Consider the following 15,268-nt stretch of genomic DNA (forward strand, 5'->3'; position numbering starts at 1 on the left):
TACCATCGATCAATGCGAGACCTAAACATACTCAACACGACTACCATGAAAAACGAAAGCGAGTATACCACCATTTTCAGTAAAGTAATTGAAAATGAAAATAAATTTGTTATTTATTGAAGAACAAAAATCTTACCTGGAATACGACGGACACTTTCTCCATATTGACTCCCATGAATTTGGCAGAAACGTCAAATTTGCCGAGGTCGCCTTCTGATGGTCCGATTTCAAACATAACGTTACGGAATCTGATGAAAAGAGAGATTAAAATAATTATTCCGGTCCCGCTTTGAGATGCTAACTAGTACCCTTTCGCCCCCAACAGGTCATCAGTACACACACATTTCCTCACTTAGAAGGGGCAGACATCTTAAGATTCAGCCGTATCGTGGGCGAGGCAGTTGGTACTGATTAACCTTAAGACAAGTCGAGGCCAAATCTCGATATCGCTAGCAAATTTAATATCTAATCTTTGTGTGCAATCTTGCACAATAGCATAGGTGAGCCACTTAGGTCAGATTGATCTCGCATGTCCCATTACCGCAATTCTTAACGAAATAGTATAATTGAAAAAATGACGACAGAAGGAATGAATTTCCAAGTCTAATAATAATAATAGGTAAGTTAAATGCATATTGGATATTTGGTAATATAACTAATATGCGATGACCGATATTGGAAAAAAATAATGTCCTTCATCGATTGAGCATCATAAAATGTGAAGTCCAGTGAGATTTAAATGAAATAATATGAATTGAAATGATATACCGAGACTAATAATTTCGAAAAGAAAGTGAAATGTTAAAATTATGCAGAGACTTGTGAAATTCGACTGATGTATATTTAGAAAATATATTATATAAAATCGAAGATAAAATATTATCACATGTTAAATTTTTGCTCCAATGAGAGCTTGAATTGGCTATGTCCAACCGGGATAATCCGGTTTTTCTTAACCCAGTAGCCCTCTCCCATATATTCAAATTCGTGCCAAGATCTAATATTGGGCCATAATAAGTTAAGTGCAGAATTTTCAAAACACCACGCGACATTGGACACTGTAACCTATTTCAGTTCATTGTGCAATGTCTCTAACGGATATTCATTTGTAGTCTGTACATACAAGCACAGAAAATACTTGATGACGGTTCGTGCGAATGAGGAGCAATTTGGCTTACAAATTGCCTACTGAACTGAGCAGATACTATTGAGAGCATTGTCCCGCCATGCCTATTCAAGACATTGACGTGCGTCGCAAAAATTTAATACCAAAATAATACATTAATAAGTAATTAAGCACGTAAAATTTCAAAGAATCTTGTCAATGTGATTGTAGCTGTTAGCACAAAATGAAAATTCAGAAGTACGAACCAACTTAGGAGCTAAATTGGCATTATAATTAAAAAAGACTAACGAACTCTGACGCCGTGTATGACTATTACGTTATTATAAAAGGCTATTCAAACTTGAACTCAATCCCGAATCTGAATTCGTAAATTCCAGACACACAACTTTATTCCGTTCATGTGATTTAACGTAAATACGCTGAAAAATATAGATACACAGACCAGTCGAATATGATAAGTCAGCTATTACGTTATTGTAAATGGATATTTGCTTGAACTCAAACCCGGATCTGAATCCGCCAATTCCAGACACACAACTTCATTCTATTCATGTAATTTAAGGTAAAACGATGAAAAAGAGAGATACGGGGTCCATTCAAATATGATAAGCCAACTTACTGGTTGGTATCCAATCCTTCGATTTCCAGTAAAACCTTCTTTCTATGCAATTCCGATGCCGTATATTTGATTCCTGGGATCTTCTTTTTCGTTTTCTGTTTCCTATAAACAGTAAATAACAAAATAATCGACCGATCATATACGTACACTCGGTTTATATATTCACAGGCGCAATGGAACAACGATAAAAGCGAAATGTTGCATAATGCAAATTGGTTGGAATAGGATCGATTCATGGTGCCAATCGTCATTTGAATGGCCTTTTCCGTAGGCGACGATTGGGTTGCCATATAGACAGTATGTGGGCTTGATTCTTAGGGATACTACACTTAAGATGTACACTGCCAATCACGCGCAACATTTCATGTCTTGTCTCATAGACAGTGGGCTTGATTCTTAGGGCAGCTATACATAAGATGTACACTGGCCATCAAATCAAGTGCAACATTTTATGTCATGTTCTTTTAAATATTTCATATGCTTAATGCCTAACCCTGCGAAGATTGACATTAACGCGGCAGCTAACGATAAACGGAAACGTAATGTTCATTTAGTCATTTACGCAAAAACCAAGATGACGTTAAAAAAAATCTCACTTTTTGCTTTTGTTTGCCAAGCTAGCGAGACAGCTCTTGATATATTGATTGTAATATTCTGATTGTTCTTCAAAGAATTTCGATTTTTGATCCAACATCGACATGTTCTGTTTGAGTTTCGTCAATTCTTGCTTCCTGCGTTGACGATACCTACGTTGGTTGCGAATGTCCTGAAATATAGAATAAAAATTTGACCAATGCACACAAGCGACAAGGCGGACGAATGAGCCGACTGCTTTACTTCTAATTACGAACTTAGATGTACACGGCAGGGATGTAGAGCCGTAGAGTTCATACTCGATTTCGATTACCAAACTTCGAGCCATTCAAGAAACGACTCCGCCTACAACCAGGTTTAAAAAATCCGAAAGCGACTTCAGCTTCAAGAAAACTCAATTTTGATCACGAAAACTTGGGCGCGTGCAAGCCTTCATCAATTGTTTCATGTCTTAAATCAGTGACTTTCAGTGACTCCGGGTAGTTTGAAAATACAACTTCGCCAGTCATCATGCAAGACTAAAGACTCCACTGCTATGGTTGTATGTAAGTTTCAATAAAGAAAGATTGCGCGATTGAAAGCAGAAATATCGCTGATGAAAATGGTTTCGCGTTTCTAAAAGAGCTAAATACTTTTGGTCCAGTCGAAACATTTTTCAAGACAATGTCATCAGAATTTTTTACTCAAGTTAATATTATGTTTCATTCGCGATAGGTCATCCATAATGTTTTGGGTGCGAATTACATCAAATTACATCGTCTGGGAACATTAATATTACATGTAGTCTTACACAAGATAGATATTGTAAGTAGTACTATTACATAGTATGTGATGATTAGGTAAGCATGCAAAAAACACAGTCAGTTTAATGTGATGTTGAATCATTTATACTGGGTCATGGCCAAGGTTATAATAAAAATTTTAACTTTGAAATTAATCTTTTAGTAAATTTGAAATTGTACTTTCGGTTACATCATTCCTTCGTTTTCAAATGAAGTTGTTTTGTTCTTAGGATGGATTCATCAATTCGCAGCGCGTCCAAGTAATGCGTTTGTCCAAAAGTGCGTCGCAAGAAGTATGGATAATTTCCGAGGTTTCCACCAATGTTAAGTAGGTATTAACGCTGCTATTATTGGCGTTTGACTTCGACCAAAACCCATTAATCGTTACCAGTGTTTATATAATTACAAAACATATCACGTACAATTTAAGGTAATAATGATGAAATATGAGCGGCTACATATAGGGGTGGGCACCGTTTTCGGACCAGGAGCCAAATTTTGCCCACCTAGACTGGAGGGCTTTGTAAGTGTGGCGAAAAAGTTACATTTTGTGAACAATATTTACAGTGTTACAAAAGCAAAAGTGGAAACAAACCTCGTGCCAAAACTTAATTTAATCGAAATCTCAACAAATTCCTTGAGCTATTTTTTAGATAAAACATCGAAATTTGGTTTTAGTTGGGTTATAACAGCATAAGACGGACCAGATTGAACTACCCAAAGGCCGGATTTGGCCCGGGGTCGGGAGCCGTATATTGCCCTTGTCAGAGCTACAATCTATTCTGTTTTGTTATCAATGACGTATGTAGTGTCAAATTTAGCAAGACACGAATCCTGAATTATTTTTTTACAGAAAAATACATTTCTCTAGAATAGATGAAATCTAAATCTATATCTGAATGCGGAAGACCTCATTTAAAAATCAGCATTCACGTGATCACTATAAGTAAATAAATTTATTTTTGAATATGAGACAATTGCGATCAACGCTCATTTTCGTTGTTTTGTTGGTACACAAACAGCGACTCCCTAAAATGGCGTTTTCATTTTTATTTTAAAGGAATAAATCCTTTCCAGAGATGGAAGCGCATATGAAATCGGCGATGACATCAAACTGATAATAATAGAGATAATGAATTTTACATGAGCTGTATAAATTTTAGTCAATATCCATTTAGATAAGTGTGACAGGGTTGAATAAAATCGTTACATTTCATCGACCAAATTAAATATAGAAAAGGTATACATTACCCAAGAAAAATCGTAAAATCGATGAACAGAAATACGCCTTGCATGGGACGTAATTATTTTTTTATTAACACTGACCGAAAATAGCGAAAATGGAATTACAGGGTAATGTGCAATGCAAAATTGAATTAGCGGTTGAATGAAATGTTCGGTTTTACAATATAAGTATGGAAGCAAGAGATTGACTTTCGCAATTACAAAAATGCAAAACATCAAATTCGGCCCAATCATGATACGACTTGATTAAGACAAGTACATTACCCAGTCATGTGAAAACTACTTATGCCGCAAAGCAGAGTCAACAATGCCAGGGCAAAATATTTTTTCAGAGGGAAGCACGATTCCCATAAACAAGTATAATTCAAGGGGGTTTTGAGAGTCACGCGGGGAGGTCAATCATAAACACTTCAAATTGGAGAAAATATCTTGGATTTGTTGGAAATAAAATTTCCCATGTATGAATGCGCTAGTGATGTCAATGCAGTACATAAGAGATCATAATACCTAGAACTATGGTAGACTTTCTAAATTCTAATAAAATTCAAATCCCGATGGGCTATTTGAACCAGTTCATAGCGACGAAAAAAATCAACAGAAAACAAAATTATTGGGAAGACCAGCGGGATACCACAATATCAAACGTCAAATATAATCAAATTAAATTGTGTCGAACGTTACCACGCCGAAAACAAGTTATAAAATGCGGTTCTGGGAAGAAACGAATTACTGTTGCCTTCCTTGTAGGGCGATTGGCGCAGAGCGAGGAACTAACAATAGATAGCTATTACGAAGTACATCACTTTTAAGGACATTCTCCTACATTGTATTCATAAACACTAATGGGTTGTTTTTGAACTTACGTAGTTTATTTTACTGGTAAATATTCAATACCTAATTACAACCAAAAGATCAACTTACACAAAATTGAATAAAAATCCTAACATTTAGTAGGAAGTGTGTCGAAACACAATGTATTGAAATTTTATGTATTGAATTTCCATAAAAAAAAAAAATTAAAAGTACTATATTCACATCAAATTGTTCATTCGAATGAATTATCAATGCTAACAGACGCTCTATATTTTTATAGAGGTCAAGTCAACCAAAGTCAAATTAATGTCAACAAAATTTTAGTTAAGAGCGGACAAGATCAAAATTCGCTCATGCTTCTCCGAGTTTAAAACTCACCCTGGCTATCATATTGACGATCGCTTGGTATTTGTTCTCTTTTTTGACGATGTTATGCTGTTCAAGAATTTCTAAATTTTTGGCAATTCTTCGTTTCATGTCTTCGAGCGGTAACTTGTTTTCAGTCAATAAGGATCTCATTTTCAGCATGTTCTTTCCGTCTTCATCTGCAGCTTTCTTCTGTTTTTCACGCTCTTCTAGTTTTTGTATATTCGCCATATGTTCCTCTTGCTGCAAATGGAAAGATATATATTTTAAAAGGTGTTGGAAATATCCACAAGAGTTTTTGAAAATCCTAACCCCAAAATAAGTCGAATCAAACATATGGAGGTTATAGGTTTCCAAAGAATGAATATTTTCGGTTACACGAACTGAAAATTTACGATTTCGAAATCAACTCAAATCAACAGGATCGAAGATTCGTGACCTGTGTTGCAAACATAGTTTTGATGAATGTTTTTGATATGCCACCATAATGTGATACGGCAGTATATGTATGTATACATTATTAATATATACGAAATAAAGATAATAAAAGAAGCGATGTCAGCTGCACGTTGATGCAAGATTTTCACTTAAGTGGACAAAAAGAAAAACATTATTGTGAATAGAAAAACCATCCATATATAATACAACAGGGGTGGCCAACACGTCGACCACGACTGACCGGTCATCGGCACGTCTCGAGTAGTCGATAGCGTCTCTGATGTTTTTGAACCAGTTTCATGCAGCGCCTGTCGTGTTTTCAAAACAGCACGAATAAAGTACTGAACAGTGTACATGCGCAAAATATGATACATTAGTGATTGCATATATAATAACGGTGGGCAAACCGCGGCTCGCAAGAGATTTTATGCGGCTCTTCTCGCTGACATTAATTATTACCCAACTTTAACTAAGAGAATCTGTAGTGTAGCAGTTTTTTTTTAAATTTATCAAGCGGTTGAAGGAGTTTTCATCAATGATTAAGACATATTATGTTTTAGTATGGTTCTTAAAACAAAAAATTTTGCCCACCCCTCGCATATACAGTACTCGAGTCTGGGCACGCCTGATTGAGCATATTATTACGCAAAAATTGCAAGTATCGCCACTGCCAAGGTGAAATGAACGTGCGGATTATCGTGTGTGTTGAATGGAAACGGTCATTCAACAATCTCTGCAGTATGCGAAAGATGTTGTCTCGCTTCGAGAGTCGTGTGATGAATTATATTCGCAACAGTAGCATCAGATTGCCCATTTTTCTTAATTCCAAAGAGCGAAAAATCGGACTTGGATGAAATTGTAAACTAGATTAGATACTGAAGTTTGAGCAGTCATGTATCATTTATGGCTTGAAGATATTTATTTTCGCTGTCTAGATAACGGGGATACTTTGTAGGTTTTTTTTTAGAGAATATTCAACACTTGCGACGAAGAATAAGGCGGGGCGCCTCAGGATAGGATTTACATATTTATCCCTTCGATTTGAATTGTGTGATTCGAATAAATCTTAAATAAGTGATGAAAATTCACTCCGATTAGAATTACACAATCAAATTAACATACTAGATGCAACATAAAAATACGAATTTTGTGGCAGTTCTCATTCTTTTCTTATGTGTGACCTTATTACCGATCAGTCGATCGCGAACGATTTTGAATATTAAAGTCGATCACGGTCGTCGAATGCAGGTTGGTCATCCCTGATATACAAGATCTGGTCTAATGAGCAGTCAGAATTAATGGAGGCCTATGAATTTTTTTTGACAAATTTGGAACACACAAATGCTAATGGAAATTATAATTTACTACTAGAAGTTAAGAATTCAAATGGGGCGATTCAAAGAGTTAAGATATTTACTTTATAAAGTATATATAATATGGGATGTTTACGAAAACAATTTCAAAATTTAATATACATGACATCTGAGTTTAGATATCGTTCGGAACTCTTGCGCTGTTTAGTATGACAATTCAGCTTCGTCACATCGTTCCAATTCGCGTTGTTACGATGACGAACACCGCGAATCCAGGTCGACTCTTGTGTTTAAACCAGGTTAATAACGTCACTCGCGTGTGTGAGGCAAAGAATAGCACTTTATATTAGATGGCGTCGTCCTATGGAATGAATTTGTACTTTGAGCGTCGAGCGTCGGCGCCGGAAGTTGTATTTGAGCGTTGGACACTGAACATTACGTTTTCGTGATGTAAGTGTATGATTTGAAACAGGGCACGAAAAATTAGATGAAGATACTATTGCGTTGGCTTTCGTAATAGTTCATTAGACAGCTTATAACGTCAGGAGACCCGTAAGAAAAGCTATGGTCTACCTAGCTATTGATAAATATAAATAACGACAGTTTTAATGGGCAGATTTTTTTATTTATTTCCAGCGGCTTCATGAATAGGATCGCATAAAAAAATGCAAGTAAATAACAGTAAAATGCTGCCCCGTAGCTGTAAGATTACGATGCGGTGCCCTAGGGAATATGGCGAAGTACAGATCGCGACTTATTACTGGGCCAAGTGGGTAAATTTAAATTGCCACTGCAAGTCGTGCTTATCGCTGGATGCTACTATATTGAGGCAAAGTAGAAGTAACACGCGGTGAGATATTTTTATGGGACTGATGAGACAACGCGTGCGGTTGCAATGACATTTCTCGACGAAATAATCTAATTGTAGATATAGTATAGCCCTAATCACTTTAGTTCGTGATATGTGTCTGTGCGAGGATGGGGCTATAGGATTTTCATTTGTAGTAACGCCAAAAATATTCGTCTCGGGCCTTATGTAATAAAGTGAGAAGTGAGAATGCTTTTCGCAGACGGTGCGGAGGAACAGGTAACAAGTCAAAAATTTTAGGTTTGAATTCTCTGATTTTACTCTGGGATGTTATTTAATTGGATATGTTATGATTAATCAGATATGGAGAAGGCTACACGAGCCAGAGCGCAAATACAATATCACTATCAAATTCTTAAGATTTATTATTTTCACAGAACGATCAAGGCATTCAAACAAGTACGATGAAATATTTAAGAATATTACTTCTAATCCTCTTTTGTGGCTGTAGTCTTCCTCAAGGCTTGGATTCCGAAATGACTACAAATGGGTCTGAATATAACAAGAACGGCGACGCCGATTCGATCAAAAAACGTACGGAAGAGCTAGGACAAGCCAATGAAAAAGAAAAACTCGGATTGCCCGTCACTACCGAACGAACTATACAGGCTACTTATTTAATACCAACGATGGCAACGCCTAACGCAGTTATACATTCAATGATCGCAGTACCTGCGACAATGGACAGGCCGATTCCTACAATGTCGCCGATGTCACCGTCAGGATTACGAGGTAATTCAGATACCCCGAATACGGAGGGAAAGATGAATTCAACCACGCATGTGCCTGATATTTTAGAAGTTGGTACAACTCCAGCAGCAAATCAAATCTCTCCTTCAAGCGGGAATACATCTAAAAGTAATGCATCCAAAAGTGAAGACAAATGGATAGAGGGCCTCTGTAGTTATCCAATTTATAACAATCGTGATGCCTGTATCGGTGACTTGGACTATTATACACAGCATTTGTCACTCTGTGAGTACAGGGGTGGCGTTGTGGTGTTTGCGATTTTCGTCGCATCACTTGGATTGACTATTATTCTTCTTAACTGCCTGTTACCTATTGTAGTATGGCAAAGATCTGACATGAGAACTCAGTATGATTATATAAAAGGTTAGTATCAGAAATAAATAACGCGAAGTGACTTTAATTTCGAAGACATGAATATAGCCTTACTTTGTGCAGCAATCGAGGGAATGACGAACGTAAAAATCTTGACGCCCTTTCAAACGCGAATTGAATACGAAGTGGATTGGATGAATTTTGCAAAAAATTGAGTCAACCTAATTATTCTAGCTTACGATTTCGGACAAATGATAAAATTGAAGTGTAATCCGAAAAAACACGCTAACATACTCGTAACAGGATTAGTACACAACAACGAAGCATAAACGATACTTCCCATGAAATATATATATAAAATCTTATGTAATGACTTTTACAGTTTCTTTAGCATTTGCGGACATGATTCCTGGCTTTTTATTACTGACTGCCGTGATACCGAACATGGTTTGGGTCAGGCAACATAGCGAAAAACAAGTGGTAGAAATGCTGCATAATGATACAAACTCTCCTACTGCAGTCATAGTTGGATCTTTGTTGACGATGTCGGGACAGGTAAAATGATTAATTTTGAAGAAATACTTTAAAAGTATATCAGAAATACACAAGTTTCATTTAGATATGAAGAGTCAGTAGTATAAATTTGTATATTTTGATAAAAATATGTTTTAAATAATAAATGCATGTTCGGTTCAGATTATAGTAACCACTAACCCCAGAGTTACTATCTGCCATAGTTACCAGAATTGCCCTGAGAAGTTCAACACACCACTTTGGGTATGAATATAAACGTTCTGGAAGAAATAATCATTTACTTAATAGGCCGCCAAGTTACATGACTTTATTAAATATGGATTTGGTAGGGAAAGGAAACCTTGCAAGTTGCAACTAATTTATTATTCATTATTCACTGAGGCAACAGCAATACAATAGCACCCTTGTTATTCCATAGCTATTTATTTACAGATTTAGATTCAATTATATCCAAATGTTCCTAATTAAATCCTAAAATCAATTCAAATTTGATTACTACATTACCACGTCAAACGAAATATCAATTATTCGTCCATAACAGTCCAAAAACTGGTTTAAAGACGATTATATCAGCAAAAAAACTTTCATTAAATAGTGGTTAAAGAGGGTCACAAGTCAAGATCTAAAATGAGCAATGAGCAAAGAGGTCAGAGTGAAGGTGAAGTTTAAGACCTCCAGTTGCGTTCTTGTAAAACTAAGGAACGTGAAACATAAATAGTTTACTGATTGATTACACAGAATGCAATACTTGATGCTGTGCTCGGAAGGTATGCTGAGGTGAACGGTTAACCACCTCCGTCGCTATAGTATATTAAATCGTTCATATAGAGCCAATCATATATTCTGCGGTTTTTCTAAGCAAATCTGGTATGCAAAATTAATTTAAACGCTCGCCATATGTAATATAGCTAACTATTATGTATATAATATAATGTTAACTCGTAATGATATCTACTTTTTATTTAAATGAGTACTATAATAAGGTTTCTATGGTGTGCTTTTCCGAGGGAAGAGGGACACTCATTTCACGGTACTTCGCACAAAACTCTGCGTTCGGTGGTATAATAGGAGATCAGTAAGTTCAAGATTTGCCCACAATACGATATTTAACACTGAAATATAGCCAAACGATGGCTTCTATATTTCATTGTCTGGGCATAATTGTCAAAAAAAAAAAATATAGTCAATTGTAACGGAGTGACGCGAATTATAAAATGTGACAAATCATAGTAGACAATCAATTCAACGCTAATACACGAGAAAACCCTTTTATGTCTTGTGATATAAAATCGTTCGTTCTTTTTCAGGCTTCTCTTCTACACCTCATGTTCTTGAGCATCGAGAGATTTATCGCCATCACGTGGCCATTTTGGCATTTACTGCGAAAAACTCGAACGATAATTGTGACTTTGAGTTTGTTATGGATAGCTTCATTTCTATGTGCATTTGTTCCAGGTGAAGTGTATTACATATTCGAAAATTATTTGGAATGTATTAGGAATGGAATATTAGTGTCTGTAATGTCTGTTAACGAGACAAAATTTTGTCAATAAATGTACTCACTAAAATATATTATTTTATCTATTTTCAGCCGAATTTCCGCAATACTTCGAATACATATTTCAACCATCTTTGTTAATTCACTACATGACGTTGAAAACAATAATTGGAACATCGGGAAAAGTAGAATACGGAATACATGGCCCTCTGTACACGTCGATTACCATGATTCTACCTTTTACAATTATGGTAAGGGTTCATTATGGAAACGAGCATAGTAGTGCGATAGAATGGGCAACATATATCAAACAATATTTACGACAGGGTTTCTCTAACAGAGCCCCGGTATTTTGAAAGGGCAGGGGCCGAAATGGGGCACAGATAGATCATGGAGGTTTGAGAACCACTCTAGCATGGCCGAAATTGAATTTATAGAGATCTGGCTTTATTATTTATGGTATCCAAAAACTGACAATCTTTGAAATAATGAACTGGATAGTTATTCCAATGTCAGAATCGGCGACCAAACAAGAGGCGTTGGGCTTGTATGCTGTACCCTGATAAATAAGAAATACTAATATGTTCTATCGCACAGTGTCAACTTTTGGAATAAAGGACCGGATAGTTTTTCTAATGCCGGAACGGCGACCGGGCGAGAGGCGTTGAGCTTGTACTGCTGTACTGATAGATAAATAAATAAATAGGTAATACTAATATGTTCTATCGCGCAGTGTTTGATCATCTTTGAATTAATTACCCTGTGCTGTGTGTAAGCGTGGATTTTGAGTTCTAAAACTATCTAAACCGATATTTCTTGTCATTTCAGTTGGTGGTATGCATTTTGACGGGTATTTCATCATACAGGAAATTGAAATCGAGAACAAAAACATTTAGAGCCGGCGGAAAGTTTCACGCCGCTTCTGGCTCGGCTGTTGTCGACGGTAAACAGTCATCCACTGGCGTGGATGCAGAACCCCGACTTAAACCAACGACAAGCTTACGACAAAAATTGCGGCCCGAAGTGTCAGTATTCATTACTATTGTGACAATGATTATTGGATTCACAGTAACCATACGTAGGTTTATTTTTTAAAACAAATTATATGAGTGCCTTGTCCAATACTCTCTCTTGATATGCTAGAGCAGCTATACAGTGCCTTTGGAATGTTGATCGTTGAATTGAAAGGAATCATCACACAAATTCCTTTTATGTGATGGTATCAAATCAACTCGTATGTGTGGCATTAGTGGATAATCCTGACAGACAACATCATTTGGGAATTCTGTTGTACTAAGCCACGGAACTTGATGAAAGCAATGTTTTCTTGAAAATACAGACAAATTATCAGGAGCATACTGGTTCTTTTAATTAGTCTTTTGGCGACCATCGACTACTTTTATGGATGATTACTTTTCAGTTGATTCGAATTAAGACCACAGATTCCCCGAGTCAACGCGATCACAAACAAAACAACACCTTATACAAAAAATCCTAATTAAATTATATGCATTTTTAGTTCCCTTTGGGATCGTTTTGATCCTATTTGTAGCGAAGACGTTGACGTGTTCAACATACACTACTTCATTCGTTCTTACATTCTACGGCGGCCTAGCTAACGGGTAAGTAATCTAGATTTGTATTCTATTAATCAAACTAAATCAACAGCGAAGTACATGCATAAATGAATATACCAATATAAATATGCGCTCCAGAAGTGTACGTACCAATATGGAGGGAACTGATTTTGTTCGACTACTCTACATCAAGTTGTGTAAAGCGACGGAAGACTATGAGCAGGTGGTATATTTACTGGGCTGACACAGAACTCGTAATAGAACCAAAATAGGGAAAATCGGAATAAAATTATGGCCTTACCCTAACCTGGTACACATACTACAGGAGTATAAATATTCATTCATTATCCTTTCAGCCTCATCAATCCGATAATTTACAGTTTTCGAGACGAAAGATTCAGAACAGCAGTTAAGAAGCTATTTAGCAAAAGATCAGAAAATAAGCCTATGGCGACCACGACTACCAACGCATCAAGTGGAAGTTGTAATTCTAAATTATGATAGTGCGGAATCTTATACAAGTTACAACCATTAAACGCAAAAAATTCATCACGTAAAGAAATGAAAAATCAAAGACCAAAATATTGAACATATTTGCTTGATATTTTTACTGAACGATGTTGCCTGAGCTCCGTAAAAGAAATGACACGCAGAAGTAGATTTGGGAGCTGCTGGTTTTAGTAACTCCGTATGAGGCGCAGAGTTTGGGCTAAGCAATAATCTTTTCGGAGTTGGAACCAGAGGACTTCAGACTCAGATGACCAAAAACGCTCCCCATGGATTTAGCTTGTAGGAAAATGCTACCGAATCATACATTTAACTTAGGTTTCCAGTGTTGAATAGAAAGTATACTTTTGAAAATGAGATATCAATAATAATCAAATGCCAATTAATGTGGTGACGACTGACGTGGTGTTCAGGGACTCGTTTTACTATAAAAGCAATTCTGATATTGATATACAATCAGAATACTGACAGTGTGTACCCTTTGAATTGCATATAATGTTGTTTTTATCGTGAAAATGGTATATTTCGTATTATGTGGTGAGGATAAATTTTGATGAATAAACCTCAATTTATTAAGTAAACAATAGCGTTTTTGGGTTTTTATTAACATACCCGGTGTACGTCATTCGTACAGGATTTGAGTATAATAGATACACTTAATGGCTGACACAAATCCTACAAATGAAAATACAACAGAAAGGTTTTTGGAATAGGGGTCAGAAAAGTAAAAATTACGAGTATATTAATTCTACGCTTTCAAGTGTTTAGTAAACAGATTACAAGTCAAAAAACGATCCGATTATTCAGGCAGCGTTTGGGCTTGAAGTAAGGCATGAAGATTGGGGTTCTGACTGCGTTTACGGTACAAATGACATCATCTTCATGAGTGGTTCTCAAACGGTGGGGCGCCCCCCACAAAAGGGGCGTAGACAATTTTTGAGGGAGCGTGGAGCTAATTGAAATGAAAATATTTATTAGATTTGATCTTGTACGCCTTATTTCGGCGAATTCAAAATGGGAATTCCGCATCCTTCCCAAATCTTGATGAGGCATTCGGCAACATGCCTAAGACATTTATTTCAATATTTACGTTCCATCCACGTATTTTCTGCGTGTTTTTGGATAATACATACTTTCGGCTCACTATTCGTTATTTGTAGCTTACTGTCAGCTAGTTATGTTTGAGTTGGGGCGCGAGACTTGATAAATTCTGGCGGCTAAAGGGGCGGATTAAAAAGTTTGAGAACCACTATCTACGTGATATCATATTCTGGGTTTTCACAATAAAATACTGAGTGGTAGTATATTATGTACTGAGTTGGTGGTATCCGATACAGCCTGATCGAGGGAAGCCCAAATTATCCGCTTGTCGTCAGATTGGCCTTTGCTTATATTGCCACTTAGCTTGACGATAAAAAAGGTGATCTATTTTGATCAACATCAGTCCGTATTCACCCTCCAAAGTTATTTGTGAATTGTGAGCGTAGCAGTATCTAATCATTATTTTGTTTGAACGAAAACGAGTAATATGGCCGTTATAGCAAAAACTGGGAAAACAAGTGTCAACGAGCTCAATTTAAAAAAATTATATGTGGTGGCTCTATTTCACCGCAACGTGAATAATGCACAATCTTGCAGAATTGATCAATGAGTCCCACGTTTTTCAGTTTTCCTCATATAAACTGCTTTAAATTGTCCCAATCATTTGTCTACGATAAAGAATCGAGAATCGAGATGATCATACATGTTGCCTTTACTTTTAAGCACAACACATTCAAAAAATAACTATGGCGATGCGCTAAAGCTGTAAAACTGTTACGGCAATACCTTTGAAAATCAGTCATACCGACCCATATTTGTAAATGTATTGTCGCGAGAGAAAAGATGGCGAACGTGACACGAGATAACTGAAGTAATTTAAGTCCA

At 36.5% G+C, this 15,268-nt stretch overlaps 2 protein-coding genes across 7 annotated transcripts in view; one reads left to right on the plus strand and one right to left on the minus strand.

Annotated features, from left to right (window-relative positions):
- LOC120345756 (ras GTPase-activating-like protein IQGAP1) overlaps positions 1–15,268 on the minus strand; it is a 68,190-nt gene that overhangs the window by 2,040 nt on the left and 50,882 nt on the right. For all 5 annotated transcript variants that reach the window (XM_078115009.1, XM_078115008.1, XM_078115007.1 and 2 more), the window contains 4 exons: positions 5,558–5,788; positions 2,342–2,511; positions 1,746–1,847; positions 137–248 (listed from right to left, as the gene is read on the minus strand). In XM_078115009.1, the coding sequence (XP_077971135.1) occupies positions 137–248; positions 1,746–1,847; positions 2,342–2,511; positions 5,558–5,788 (615 nt within the window). The remainder of the gene's footprint in view (positions 1–136; positions 249–1,745; positions 1,848–2,341; positions 2,512–5,557; positions 5,789–15,268) is intronic.
- On the plus strand, positions 8,510–13,949 carry LOC120345858 (uncharacterized). Of its 2 annotated transcripts, none has more exons than XM_039415435.2 (7): positions 8,510–9,277; positions 9,609–9,781; positions 11,068–11,215; positions 11,352–11,509; positions 12,087–12,283; positions 12,778–12,880; positions 13,192–13,332. In XM_039415435.2, the coding sequence occupies exons 1-6, from the start codon at positions 8,569–8,571 to the stop codon at positions 12,875–12,877; spliced, it is 1,485 nt and encodes a 494-aa protein (XP_039271369.2). In that variant the 5' UTR covers positions 8,510–8,568; the 3' UTR covers positions 12,878–12,880; positions 13,192–13,332. The 2 variants fall into 2 exon arrangements, with proteins under 2 accessions (XP_039271369.2, XP_039271368.2); XM_039415434.2 differs by having other exon boundaries at positions 8,512–9,277; positions 12,087–12,336; positions 13,192–13,949.

Source organism: Styela clava, chromosome 8 (genome assembly GCF_964204865.1).
Source record: "Styela clava chromosome 8, kaStyClav1.hap1.2, whole genome shotgun sequence".
NCBI classification, from domain to species: domain Eukaryota; kingdom Metazoa; phylum Chordata; class Ascidiacea; order Stolidobranchia; family Styelidae; genus Styela; species Styela clava.